This window comes from Muntiacus reevesi, chromosome 1, assembly GCF_963930625.1.
Source record: "Muntiacus reevesi chromosome 1, mMunRee1.1, whole genome shotgun sequence".
NCBI lineage: Eukaryota > Metazoa > Chordata > Mammalia > Artiodactyla > Cervidae > Muntiacus > Muntiacus reevesi.
In genome coordinates this window covers 257,780,758-257,794,049 of record NC_089249.1, presented here as the reverse complement: position 1 = coordinate 257,794,049, position 13,292 = coordinate 257,780,758, and the positions used below count along the sequence as shown (strand labels likewise).

Here is a 13,292-nt window from a genome sequence, read left to right as displayed (position 1 = left end):
TACGGGAAAGGGCTTTGAGTAAGGCAAGCTTCTCTCGGGCCTTTGCCTGGATGTCGTCACCACCTGGCACTGCCACTCCAATCGGCCAGACCAATCTGTCCTCCTTGGAGCTGTAGAGAATGTCCGGTCCAGTGAGCAGGAGGGTCCAGTCAGAATGTAACTTACTGTCCCACTCGTGCTTTACTATTATTGTGTTGCTGTTTTTCATGGCCCCTGAAAAGAAACAGCACAAAGGTGGGCCTCAACCACAGCCTCGGTCAAGGCCACGGGGACGTCCTGCACGAACAGCATCAATCAAGCAGCTACCTCAAGCCTGCTCCACAATGCCTTCCTGGATCTGCCTGTGATGACGTGACAGGTACAGAGACCCCTCGGCTGCTGGGTCCGCTGAACAAGGACTTACCTTGGCGAATGAAAGTCTGACTGGTGTCCAGCAAGATATCACAGCCCTCGACGATCATTCTTTCTATGGCAAGGTTCTTCCTTATGTTTTCGGTGTCGCTCACTTCGTCGTGCATGACCCTGCCAAATACCATACAGGACCACAATGAGAGATCTTCTATTATCCCAGTAGGTAAGCGACAGTGCTCCATCTGGGAAGCAAGGGTTGGACCTTGTAACAGTTTAACTGGAGACGTAGGCTAAGTCACACTGGACTTCTAACCTTCATCAAGTCATGACTCAAAGCAAAGCAAATGGAGTATTCTGGAACGTTGCTTATAAACTCAACAGGAAAGCAACACATTATTTCACAAACAGCTTCTTTCATTGAAATTAGGATGCTGTTTCTTAAAGGTGGAGCAAACTAGAGACCTTTATACTATATATACTATTTATATTTATCCCTTATAAGTTAAAGGAACACAGCTGTAAAGAAATGCCTGAAACCCTGAAAAGTCACTGATCAATCGAAAATATACATTCTCCAACTTCTTACCAAATATGAATACAAAAACGCAACTAACCATTTTCCTATTATAATGAAAGAAATGTGAATCTTTTCAAACTTAAGCCAAAATGTGTCTAATCTCAATTATATAAACTTAAATGAGATAAAATCATTTCCAAAGATTTTATATATATAATTACACTTATTATATAAATGTTATATAAATATATAATTTTTTCTTGGTTAAAATTTATGTGCATGCTGCTCTAGCACCATCTCAGAAGCTAGCATTTAATGTTCAGGGGAATCTGAGACACCGGCTTACATAGGGTCTTGCTTCTTGTTCCTGTGGACACACACATTCAGTTCAGTTCAGTCGTATCCGACTCTTCATGATCCCATGGACCACAGCACGCCAGGCTACCCTGTCCATCACCAACTCCCAGAGTCTACATTAGGTCTTCACAAAAGACTAACATGCTACTTTGCCATATCAAGTCTTTATTATAAATTCTTCACGTACCTGGACAGTTCCTCTAGTTTGGATTTCGCAAACTCCAGGCTTTTCCTCTCCACATGCTCATGGGGTGTATGAGCCAGGAGTTCATGAAGCGTGATGATATACCTGGGGATCTAGAAGCAAACCAAGGCCAGCGTGAGCGGGAGGGCCAGATGAGTAACACTAGACCTTCTCTACTGTGCCATCACCACTTCTGAAGAGCTCATCTCTACTCTGACACGTCTGACTGTTTTACAAATATATTTTTTAAAACAGTTATTTATTTGGCTGTACTGGGTCTTAGTTGCACATGTGGGATCTAGTTCCCTGACCAGGGATCAAACCCAGGCCCGCCCCCCCCCCCCCCACCCCGCTCGCATTGGGAGTGCGAAGTCTTAGCCACTGGACCGCTCAGTTTGAATATTAGACTTCAAACATTTGTTTGAAGCCCCACAAACAAATATTTTTAAGAAATACATTTAAAATGAACTATGTTTCAAACCTCACACATGCGAAAACTTCACCAAGAGCACATGAAGATAATAAGGCACAAAGAAACAACTGTTTCTTTAGATTTTTAATATAATCATACATTTCTCAATCATAATTTTTGAAAACTGGTTCATAGGGGAAAAGATACAGTTATCAGCAAGTCACTTGAGTCTGTATTTTAGATTTATTTGTCTGTTTACAATTTTTTAATTGACAATCCTATTGCAATGTTCTCTTTAAGAATCAAAATGTGGGAAAAGATATGTTTACCCTTATTACATTCTGATCCTGCTTTACCTCAACTCATCCTTCTAGCAGTAAGCAGTATTGTTTAATTAGATCATTTGTTTGTACTTTCATTAATGAACAGACTATCTATCTGAATTCTCTCAAAGCCAGAAACGCCACCAACCCTGTGGAGGATTTAATAGAGCACAGTGAAGATTTAACTCAAGTTAAACATGTTGATTTAACGCAACATATTTTTTTACTGGCTTATAGACTAAAAATTGTTAGAAAACAGGGACAGTGGGTTTAATTTTAATAAAAACCTGCATGAACAACAGCTACCATAACGCTGCCCACTATGGGTCAGATTGGGAGTTTCAGGTTTGCATCCACTCCTCCAACAAAACATAAGGATTATTTCCCCACTTTACGGACAAGGAAACAAGGCATGAAAAGTGCCCAAAGTGGCCTCACGGTAAATGGCAGAGCCCACCATGAGCCCAGCTCTGACCAGTGCACTAGTCTAGTGGGTGTCTCTGCAGGTCTGGGGTCTTACTCAGCCCTTGAAAGGACCTCTAAGAATGAAGAGAGTGAAGCAGCTTCCCAAGACTCTGTGGGTAGCTCCTTCCATGTTGACCTGAGGCATTGGCAGCTCTATCTACAAATCTGCTTTTCCTCTCTCGCCTTCAGTGGGTCACTCGCTAACGTTTACTGCATACCCAGATTACCCACGGGTACAGAGGGCCGTGCCCTGAGTGTAGACATCTATCAGCAGTTCATACTCTGGGGTCAGGGCCTAGAGACTGTCATCAAGTCAGGGTTTTGGAAGTGCAGTATCCTCGGTTATAGGAGGATGGGTCACAAGAGAACCCTTCCTCTGAAGCTCATGGGAGGAGGCTGGGTGCCCCTCTACCCCATAAACTTCTCACTAAGACACCTGGTTGGGCCATTCCTCCTGGTGAAGGCTGCTGGCATAAGTATGCTTTCAAATATCCCTTTTGTACAATGCCATGACTGATAAAAGTTTGCCTCTAAGTTGGTAGTTCTACAAGAAAATCAAGGCAATCAATAAATAAGGTACTCAATTTCTCATAACAAGTGGAGGGCAGGAGTGGGAGAGCCTGACTGCTTATAATGTTCTGAAAATCCACAAAACTAAGCTCAGTCAATAGCTTCATGATCCTCCCCTGATCATTAAATCTGTTTTAGAAAGCTCTTTGGCTAAATGTCAAGTGGATGGATTTGAAAGTAACTGGCCCATCTCACTTTCTGGGACAGAAACAAATAAGCTGGAAACTACCAAAAAGCAGGCAAAGGACTTCTGCAGAGAGAAATGAACAGCGCTCCAAAGAGCTCATCTGATATATTCAAGAACTGATTATAAATCTGTCCCCCAAAAGACCTTGGAGTTTCCCAGTGGTGCAGTGGTAAAAAAAATCCACCTGCAAATGCAGGAGACATAGGAGATGTAAAAGACAAGGGTTCGATACCTGGGTCAGGCCGGAAAGATCTCCTGGAGTAGGAAATGGCAACCTACTCCAGTATTCTTGCCTGGAAAATTCCATGGACAGAGGAACCTAGTGTGCTACAGTCCATGGGGTTGCAAAGAGTCAGATAAGACTGAGCGTGCACACACACCACCCCCCCCAAGACCCAAGGATCATAGCAAGCATCGTCTATATGAATCATAATTCTTTCAATTATGAAATAACACTTGTCACTTTTAGACACTAATTAGCTTGCTCTTTAGTTACAGTAAATAGGTAAGTAGAGCAGCAAGTGGCTACTTCCTGGAGGACCTCTAACAGCACTGTCCTTGTCAGAAGCAGATTTCATGATTTGCTCATCTATGGACATATGAGCTGCTGAAGACAATTTTTTTTTTTTTTTTTTTTTATCTGCTTCTTTTTTTTTTTTTTTTGAATTTTATAATTAAGTTTATTTATTTATTTTTTTTTTTTTTTTTTTTTTTTGCCTTTTACCTTTTGCTGAAGACAATTTAAACAGTACTAGCCAAAACACTGTTTTTGCTAAATAAAAATTAAGTTAATAACTACTGTATTGTCTATAACAAATATCTTTATAACACAAACTTATTTGTTTGATATTAATAGTCCAATTGAGGACAAATTCACTGCATCATCAATTAACGATAAATTCACTATAATTCCTCCATGCTTCCATGCTGCTGCTGCTGCTAAGTCGCTTCAGGCGTGTCCGACTCTATGCAACCCCATAGAGGCCAGCCCACCAGGCTCCTCTGTCCCTGGGATTCTTCAGGCAAGAACTCTGGAGTGGGATGCCATTTCCTTCTCCAATGCATAAAAGTGAAAAGTGAAAGTGAAGTCGCTCAGTCGTGCCTGACTCTTAGCGACCCCATGGACTGTAGCCTACCAGGCTCCTCCGTCCATAGCATTTTCCAGGCAAGAGTACTGGAGTGGCGTGCCATTGCCTTCTCCGCCATCTTTCCATAGTTCAGCATAATTCACTCACAGTAGCAACTGATTTACTCAAAAAACAGCCCAGAAGAGGTGGAATATAACACTTCTCTAAATATACACAGGCTAAAAGTTTACAGTTACTTCTCTTCCTCCTTAGGCCTGATAACAACTTTTGCCTACATATCTAGACTTGGTAGTGGCCTCTTGGCAGTATGAGCTAAGGTCACCTCTTCCACTCTTGATCTAAGGAAAAAAGCATCACACCCCAGTCTTATCCCAAGGTGTCCAGCTTACATTGGAGCAAGGCGGATGTGCAGAAGTACCACTGCTAATACAATGTATGCAGAGGGAAGCAGAGCATCTGAGGGAGCAAACGCCTCAGGGCTCCTCAGGGAAAGGACCAAAAGGGAACAAGAAGTACAGAATGAACCTAGCAAGAAAAACCTTCAAGTTTCTAAAAACGGCACTTTTCTCCCAAGTGTTCTCCATGGTCTCTCCTAGGAAGAAGGCAGGAGGGAGAACAAGGCTTTTGGGCAGCAACTCCAATGTTTTCTGCTCTTGGTCTGTTCAAAATAGCTACAGAGAAGGAAAACAGTTTTGGAGAAGCAAATAAATAAGAGCAGAATTCAGCGCTCTTTCAATTTGCACATTTCTTGCAGTTGCACCAACTCTGGCTAAATTCTTTTAAGTTTGAGGCTTCTTCCAGCACCCACTGGTTACCCTAGTCTTAAAAAAAAACAGACAATCTCAAATCTGACCCTTCAGCTTAATTCTAGGATCTGGAAGGCAGGATCTGAAGGTTAGTTAGTTACCCGGATCAAATTTCTAGTCTGGTCCCCCAGAGAGGTAGGGCTCTGGGAGATATATAGAGATCAAGTGTCCCAGTTTCAAACTTAACAAACAGAAATTCAGATTGGTTCAATTATGTCTCCCAATGCTATGACTGAAGGGAGAGCAGGACATGCAGGTCTCCTAAATACTCCCAACCCAGTGGTCCCTTTTGGACATTATGGGAATTCATTCCCTGGGATCAATCAAAATGCCAAGTTGTTGTTATTGGGCTTAAACTCCAGGGGGAGAAAAGAAGGTTAGAAGAAGACTATCTCAGCATTTTTAAGAAATCCAAAGGCCTTTCCAAGACCCTACATTCAACTGTTTGGACACCTGACCTAAAATTCAAGTACAGTTCTTCCATTTTAAACCACTGAGACTCACACCAAGCGAAATAAACAATACTTGAAAAGGCATTCGTGGGCTTTCAGGAAGGGAGTGAGGTTCCTCTCTGAATGTTCCATGCATCTTTCACAACCCTACCTTTGTTTATACACCTGAGTTGAGGGTTCCTAGGCAGACAGGATTTAGAGAATTTAATCATAACCTAGAGCTAATTGCCAAAGATACAAATAGAATCTCAGAACACTGAATAAAAATTTGTTTCATTGTAAACAAAATTTCAAATTATAATTTTGTATAAGGTTTTTAAAAAGCATTTTTTTCTTTGTAGTTTCTCTTATGGAATATTTGTTCAGAGAGGCAAAGAGTTAAACAATTCAGTTCCATAGTGAAGAAAAAACACAACAGCATTACAAAGTTTCACTATACTTAAGTTGTTACACATGCATCCTTTTGGTTTTTTAAAATCTTACTAAACTTCTTACAGTGACTTCCAGGATTTCAAGCAGGAGTGACAAACTTTAAGACAAGAATTATGAAGCAGAGCAGCCTCTCTCTCAGAGGCTACAAAACGATCAGCTGGGGTCAGAGATACCCACTCGGAGGGACAAAGCCCTCCACAGAAACCATAACACACATGATTAGAAGAGTCGGTTTGCCACATAACAATTTGGAGGGCTGGACTGAAGCCCCACAAATTCCACAACGGGAACACTCAATGCTTTTCCAAAAAACCAAAATCAACACTTTTTAAAAGGACAGGAGATTCAATTCACATTTTGGCTTCTGCAGCTCTCACTAAAGAGTGGTGAAGTCTTAGATACGGGAAAGGACGCAAGTGTACTTGATCTTTCGGGTTGCTCTAACCCCCCAAAGTGAAGGTCGGGACAAGCTTTAGGTTCACTGGAGCAACCTGATTAGGGGCCGGGAGTCCCCAGGCCTGGCCAAGGCCTCTGGCTCCTTCGTTTCCCCACAGCCTCTGTGATGGGGAAGGTCCTCCTTGTGCTTTGCAGAGCTCCAGCCAAGAGAGACTCGGCAGCAACGAGAACAGGGCAGGAAAACAAACACCTTCCCAGCAGTCCTTCCTACCCGCCCCCCGCCCCCCCGGCCCCAGAGCCTTTTATGCAACCAGCCCGCACTGGAACATTTGCACGGCAGCCTATTTCTGTAAACCCAATAATATTTTTAAACACGCTGGAGGAGGAGACTCCATGGAAGAGGTCTGTGAGGAATCTTTCTGCAGAGGGAAATTTGTGCTGCTTTTCCAAAAAAAAAAAAAAAAATCACTCCTGATTTAATTGTCTCAAAAATGCCTGATTTTCTTACACCACTAGACAGGCTGGAGAGAATGCATGGCATAGATTTGTTTACCTCAGGGTCAAGCTCACGATGACAGAGGAGGTGTCACAACCTCCCACAGGGCACACTTGCACACCTCATGCTGGTCACACTGGGTATCAGTCACATCGAGCTGGAATCAGTGACTTATAAGACACATCCTGGGTGACTTACCTGAAACATGGGATATGTCAAGAACGTCTCCAGCATCCGCCCCTCACAGGCAGGGTTGGCTTCATACTGTTTTAAGAGTTTGTCAAAGTCTCTGTTTTGCTTACAATTGGCGAGCACTTGGAGGCTGTACTGGTGATTACGCACAAATTCTTGATAAATGTTCAGCATGGGGAGCAAAATATCAAACAGATCAGCTGGAAAGAAGAAGCAAACATGGCAGTCTCTCTCGGTGCTCAGTCAATTATCCACGGGGCAGGGGGAGACTGTTCACTCTGCGGGAATGGCAGAGAGCAGCTCCCGGCGCTGGGTCAGGCTGCACGGCCCAGCGCGGATGCCAGGATGACTGACCTGGGAGGATGCGCCCCAAGGCAGAGCCCAGCTCTAGTCCCCCAAGAACCTTGACGGGCCAGGGGAAAGGGTCAAAGGGGCAGAGTTCCGTGCCCACAGAAGCTCCCAGGTCATCAGGGAAGTTCAGACAACTTAGGATGAATAACGTTGAAACTATTTTACTCTTTATTGCAGCCAGATTAAGAGAAAATGTTCTCTCTCTGAAGCATGCACTTACCTAAAATTAAAGTCGGCCAGTTGGCTATTCTTGCCTTCAGTCCTTGATGAAATATTTCGTGAAGAAACATGATTGTTTCACTATAAAAAAAATGGAAAAAGTAATATAATTTAATCACTATAAAGTGTCTATTTTGTTAAAGCAGTTCACTGAGCCCTTAAAGCCTTAAGTACATGCTATACATGTCTCTCAGGGCCTCCGAACCGTATAACCAATAAAAACATGGATTATATCAGCCCCCAGAAAGCAACTTATCTTTCAACAACCCAAAAACCTCAACAAAAATTCTGAGCTAAGCCTCAAATACTGGAAGACAGTAAGCACTAAATCACTGTCATATAACCCTCTTTATCAACTTATAATACTGATAAAAACAGCTTTCTACTGTTAGGATGTAGCCCTTCAACTGATAATCAGAAAATTAGTTAAGATCCTTCTCTTCAGATTTAATTCTAGATGATAACTCAGCCAAAGTTCTCTCTCTTACACTAAAATGAGTTTTGACAGAAGGAGAGAGGGGAAAAGATGTGACAGACCTCTACCATAACCACTCCTAAAACCCTCATGCCAGAAAGGTAAAGGAAACTTCTGGAAAAGATGTAGCCTACATAAACATATAAAATGAAGGCTGCATCAATTAGAGATCCAAACTTCTAGAAGGTTCAAGAAGGGGAGATATCAAAGTAACATTTGCCTTCTCCTCACTAGAATTAACTTACTGGAACAAGCCTTTGAAGGCTTTTCTGAACTAACACATCAACACAACCAAAAACAGGATTATTCATGTCAGTGACATACTTGGGTTTGTTATAAGTCAAATTCCACAACAAGAAACATCAATGGGAAATCCTTACTATCTGTGAATGGCCCATGAAACACGATAGATGTTCCTTGTAGACTGTGATTTGTTTTCTTTCATAGAAATGTTAACTAAGCAGTGTTTGTTGTTTTAGGCTTTCAACCAAATCTACTTTGGTAGGTATTGTAGATTAGTCCTTCAATCTCCATTCCATCGTCCTTCTAGGTAGAGAGGATGGAGAGCTAAAAGTACATTTTCCAGAGTCCCTTGCAGAGAGGGTTCTAGATGTAAATTCAGTCCCACCCATAGATGCACATGGTAAGATATGAAAGGCAGAAGCAGAGGCCATCTTCCTGTTACTGAAAGTCAGTCATGCACATGTGCTTTGGGGGCAATTTCAGTGCCTAGCCTCAGGGGTCTAGTTTCTAGGCACCAGTTTGACATAGCTGAGAGGTAGGTGTGATGGCAATGGCAGAAGCAGTAGTTTCCTAACCTCTGGGTTACATTTGTGGTGCTGTGCCCTGGAATTCAGTGGTCCAGGCCTGCTGTCTGACTTGTGCTCCAGCCCTTCCAAAGGATCCTATAAGTGAATTCCCTCCAATCACAGAGGAGGCTCCTCTTTCCTACACTGAAAACTAACTGGCATATCTACCTTCATATTTTGGTATTTAAATAGTTAGAAAACAGGTGAAACAATTCGTGGTGACTCCAATATGCACACAAACAACATTCCAACGGCCTGGCCTCTCTCGGGTCTTTGAACTTCTTTCTCCAAAGTCTTGTCTTCCACGGACCTCAGACAACACTTTTTTAATCTTCCTCTAGACCGTCTCGTTGTTCATAACCGCATCCCCTCTCTTATCTCAGTTTCAGGGACACTGCTCTGTGACCATCTCCTTACCTTTGAGTTCATTATCTTTAGAAACCTGACTCCCCAAATCCCTTCCCACCACCAGGACCTGAGTCCATTGATCCTGCTGCCTATGACTGACCAAAATCCCCTCACAACATCACTTCCCTTTCTCCATCATGGTTCAGTGTTACAACCCCTTCCTTGCACACACCTTCAACTCCCTTCTTTTTTCACTTCATCATATTAGCCTCATACGCACCAATACTAGTTAAAGTCAACCCTTTGCCCACTCTACACCTGCACCTATGCAGCTGAAGGTGGGTAAGAACAACATAAAACCATCCTGACTAGTCTCACTGTAAAGTCATAACCACAAGCCCAATATGCTAGCAGTTATATTACATGTCCCTCATCCATTCACTGCCCTGTCCTCCTTTATTATCATTTCATACCTTTTCCTCTCTTCCCTGACTCCAGCACTTCCCTCCCATCGGCACTGCCACTTGCTGCCCTTGATTCCTAACCACATTATGTGTCCAGGTATTATTTCTTCCCCGTCCACGCTCCCACTTAAAGTCATCCTCTTGACTTGTTCACCATATTCTATCCACTTCTGCCTGTGTCAGTACCCTGCTCCGGCAATTCTTCCCTCTCTCTACCATATCCCTCCCCTCCCCACCTGCCCGCCACTGTTGGTGTCATTTTTATCCCATCCAAACACACGCACAAACACACACACAAATTTATATTTCTTTATTTACCTCCAGGTACAACTGTTTCTCTGATCCTCTTTATAGTAACCCTCCTTGAAAGAGTTTTATACACCAACTCGTTCCAATCCCAATTCCCCTTCTCACCAAATCAGGTTTTGGTCCCTCATCAAAATTGCCAATAAGCTCAAAGTCGTTAAACTCACAGTCAGCTCTCAGTTATTGTTTTATTTGACCTTTTGGCATAGTTGTTCGTTCCTGCCTGCACTGGTTTCCAGGACAACCCATCTCCTGGTTTGTATCCTACAACCCTAGCTGATCCTCTTCACTATAACTTTTTGAAGGGGTACAGGTGCTTTACAATGTGGTGTTAATTTCTGCTGCACACAAGTGAATCAGCTACATGTATACATATATCCCCCTTGTCTTGAACATCCATCCCACTACCCCAATCCCATCCATTTAGGTCATTTCTACTCTACGCATGGCAGTGTACACATGTCAATCCTAATCTTCCAGTTCATCCTTCTTTCCCCTCCCTGCTGTGACTCTTCACACTCCTAACCTCTCAATGATGAAATACCCCAGGGCTCAGTCCTAGGTAATCTTCTGTCATTCATTTGTACTCACTCCCTTGGTAATCACATTCAGACGAACAACTTTAAACACTATTCATATGCGATTAGACTCCAAAATTTATACCTCCAGCCCTGAATTCCTCCCCTGAACTCCAGACTAACATCCAACCCTGCTCACTTGATTTCTACATCTGGCTAACAGCATCTCAGACTTGACAAGTTCGAGAGAAAAACTCTTGGTCTTTTCCCATAAACTTGTTCTTATGTCAATCCTCCCCATTTAATAAATAGCAGCTCCATCTTTCTCGTTATTCAGGCCCCAAACCCTGGGCTTTCCTTCAAAACCCACTTCAAACTCATCGTCAGATCTTACTGGCTCTATGTTAAAAATACATCCAGAATTTAATCACTTATCACTACCTCCATCATCTCTTGCCTAGATTACTGCACTAGCCCCACCTAATAGGCCTCCATGCTACAGTCATCTCTCACCTGGTTTATTAAAATAGCCACAAAGCTGACCTGCCCACAGTCTACACTCAAAAGAGAAACCAGGGTGAACTTTTATTTTTATTTTTTTCAGGGTGAACTTCTAAAACATAAGTCAGGTCATGCTACTCTTCTCCTTAAAACCCCACCAATCTCTCCCCATCTCATTTAGAGTAAAAGACACTGTCTTTACAATGCCTTAACTGTTACCCCTCTGACATCGCCCTTCATCTGCACCGACACTCGCAGTCCTCAGACAAGCTAGCCCGGCACGCTCCAGCCTCAGGCCCTCTGCACAGGGCATCTCCTCTGTGGGCATCCCACTCCCCCCAGCAGCCACAGGGCCTGTAACCTCATCAGCTGCAGTCTCTGGTCAAATGTTAACTTATCTTTGAGGTCTTTCTAAAAATTGGCTATAGAAAAAATACAGGATGTTCTCATAATGTAATACCATGTAGCAATCTTTTAAAAAATAGAATACTGTTTTTATATATCAAATATGGAAAGATGTCCAGGATATACTGTTAAGTTTAATACGTACCTGTAAAAAGCAGGCACGTATTCAAGTACTTGCGTTTTGTGTTAGAAGAGGGAATATAAGACTATATTCAAATTTGATTGACCTACATCAAGAAACACTGTAAGGATATACAGAAAACTAATGAAAACACTTATAGATAGCAAGTGAGGAAAACGGGGTGGGGAGCGACAGAATTCAAAGCTGTTTGATGTTCTCATGTTGTTTTAACTTTTTTAACCGTGTAAATGCATGGTTAAATGCAGTTTTTATCTACTTAAGAAACAAATAAATAACAAAAATGTTAACTAAAATAGAATACTGGAGTGGGCTGCCATGCCCTCCTCCAGAGAATCTTTCCAACCCAGGGATTGAACCCGGGTCTCTTATGTCTCCTGCATTGGCAGGTGGGTTCTTTACAGCTAGTACCACCTGGAGGCCCAAGCAGCACTCAAAAACAAATAAATAACTAAAATGTTAAGTAAAATACCCTACCAGTCCCCTTTCTACCGTCTCCCCTTTCCTTCTTTATATCTTCCACAGCACTAATCACAATATAAAATACTGCATCTTTCACTTATTCACTATTCATTGTCTATATTCCCACATCAGAATTTAAGTTCTATGAAGGTAGGGACCTTCTGCTTTGTTCACTGGTGAATCCTCAGCAGTAAATGCACCATAAATATTTATTGAGCAAATAAATTTACTAGAGATCCTCGGGCACTCTGTTAATTTTTGTTCTTCCTAAAGTACTTCTGTGTATGTTACATGTGGAGACCCATTAATCACTCCCATTTCCCTCAGGTTATGAAGGAGATAATCTTCCCCACCACATACACAATGACAAGATGTCAGAGGGGTAATAGTAGGTAATGTCATGTCAAATAGAAAAAAAAAAAAAAGAGAGAGAGGGAGAGAAAACTAGATGCCAACATACAAGATAAAGATATGAAAACATGGGCTACTAATGAAACACCAATGATAGCTTTCTTATTTTCAATACCATGAGCTCATACAGGTGAATTTATGACACCTCTTCTTTTAAGAGTAAAGTAAAACTTCCTTTAAAAACTACAGATAGGTTTTTCATACTTCCCTTACTTATGCCGAGACAAACCTGTTGAGAAAAATACTGCTGACGTCGTCGTGGCTGATGGGGGGCTTCTTGGAGCTGGCCGCCATGCGCAGGGGCCGCAGGAAACCGTTGACGAGGATGTAGAGCTGGTGAACGTACTCCGACTCGGCCTCGACCATGGTGAACACGATCTGGTTTCTCTTCCTCATGCTTTCGGCGTGAGGAGAACAAATGTAATCCTGCACGATGGTCTTCCATTTCCTTCTACATAACCATCCTCGCATGAAGCTCTGAACCTACAGAACAGCGGCAACAAAATAGAAGTGAACCTCAGGGAGGCAGCGTCTTGAGCTGGTCAGTAGGGCGTCCACCCTGTGCCGTATATATCGTGCTCTTTCACTGGAGCACTGGTGGGCCCACCACGGATAAATAATGTCAGGTTTGGACCAGATAGCAGGAAAAAACAAAC

The 13,292-nt window shown here is 42.6% G+C and overlaps 1 protein-coding gene across 4 annotated transcripts in view; it reads right to left on the bottom strand.

Moving 5' to 3' along the window:
- RASGRF2 (Ras protein specific guanine nucleotide releasing factor 2) overlaps positions 1-13,292 on the bottom strand; it is a 248,364-nt gene that overhangs the window by 137,274 nt on the left and 97,798 nt on the right. For all 4 annotated transcript variants that reach the window (XM_065919065.1, XM_065919066.1, XM_065919068.1 and 1 more), the window contains 5 exons: positions 12,866-13,119; positions 7,800-7,879; positions 7,235-7,428; positions 1,413-1,522; positions 404-522 (listed from right to left, as the gene is read on the bottom strand). In XM_065919065.1, the coding sequence (XP_065775137.1) occupies positions 404-522; positions 1,413-1,522; positions 7,235-7,428; positions 7,800-7,879; positions 12,866-13,119 (757 nt within the window). The remainder of the gene's footprint in view (positions 1-403; positions 523-1,412; positions 1,523-7,234; positions 7,429-7,799; positions 7,880-12,865; positions 13,120-13,292) is intronic.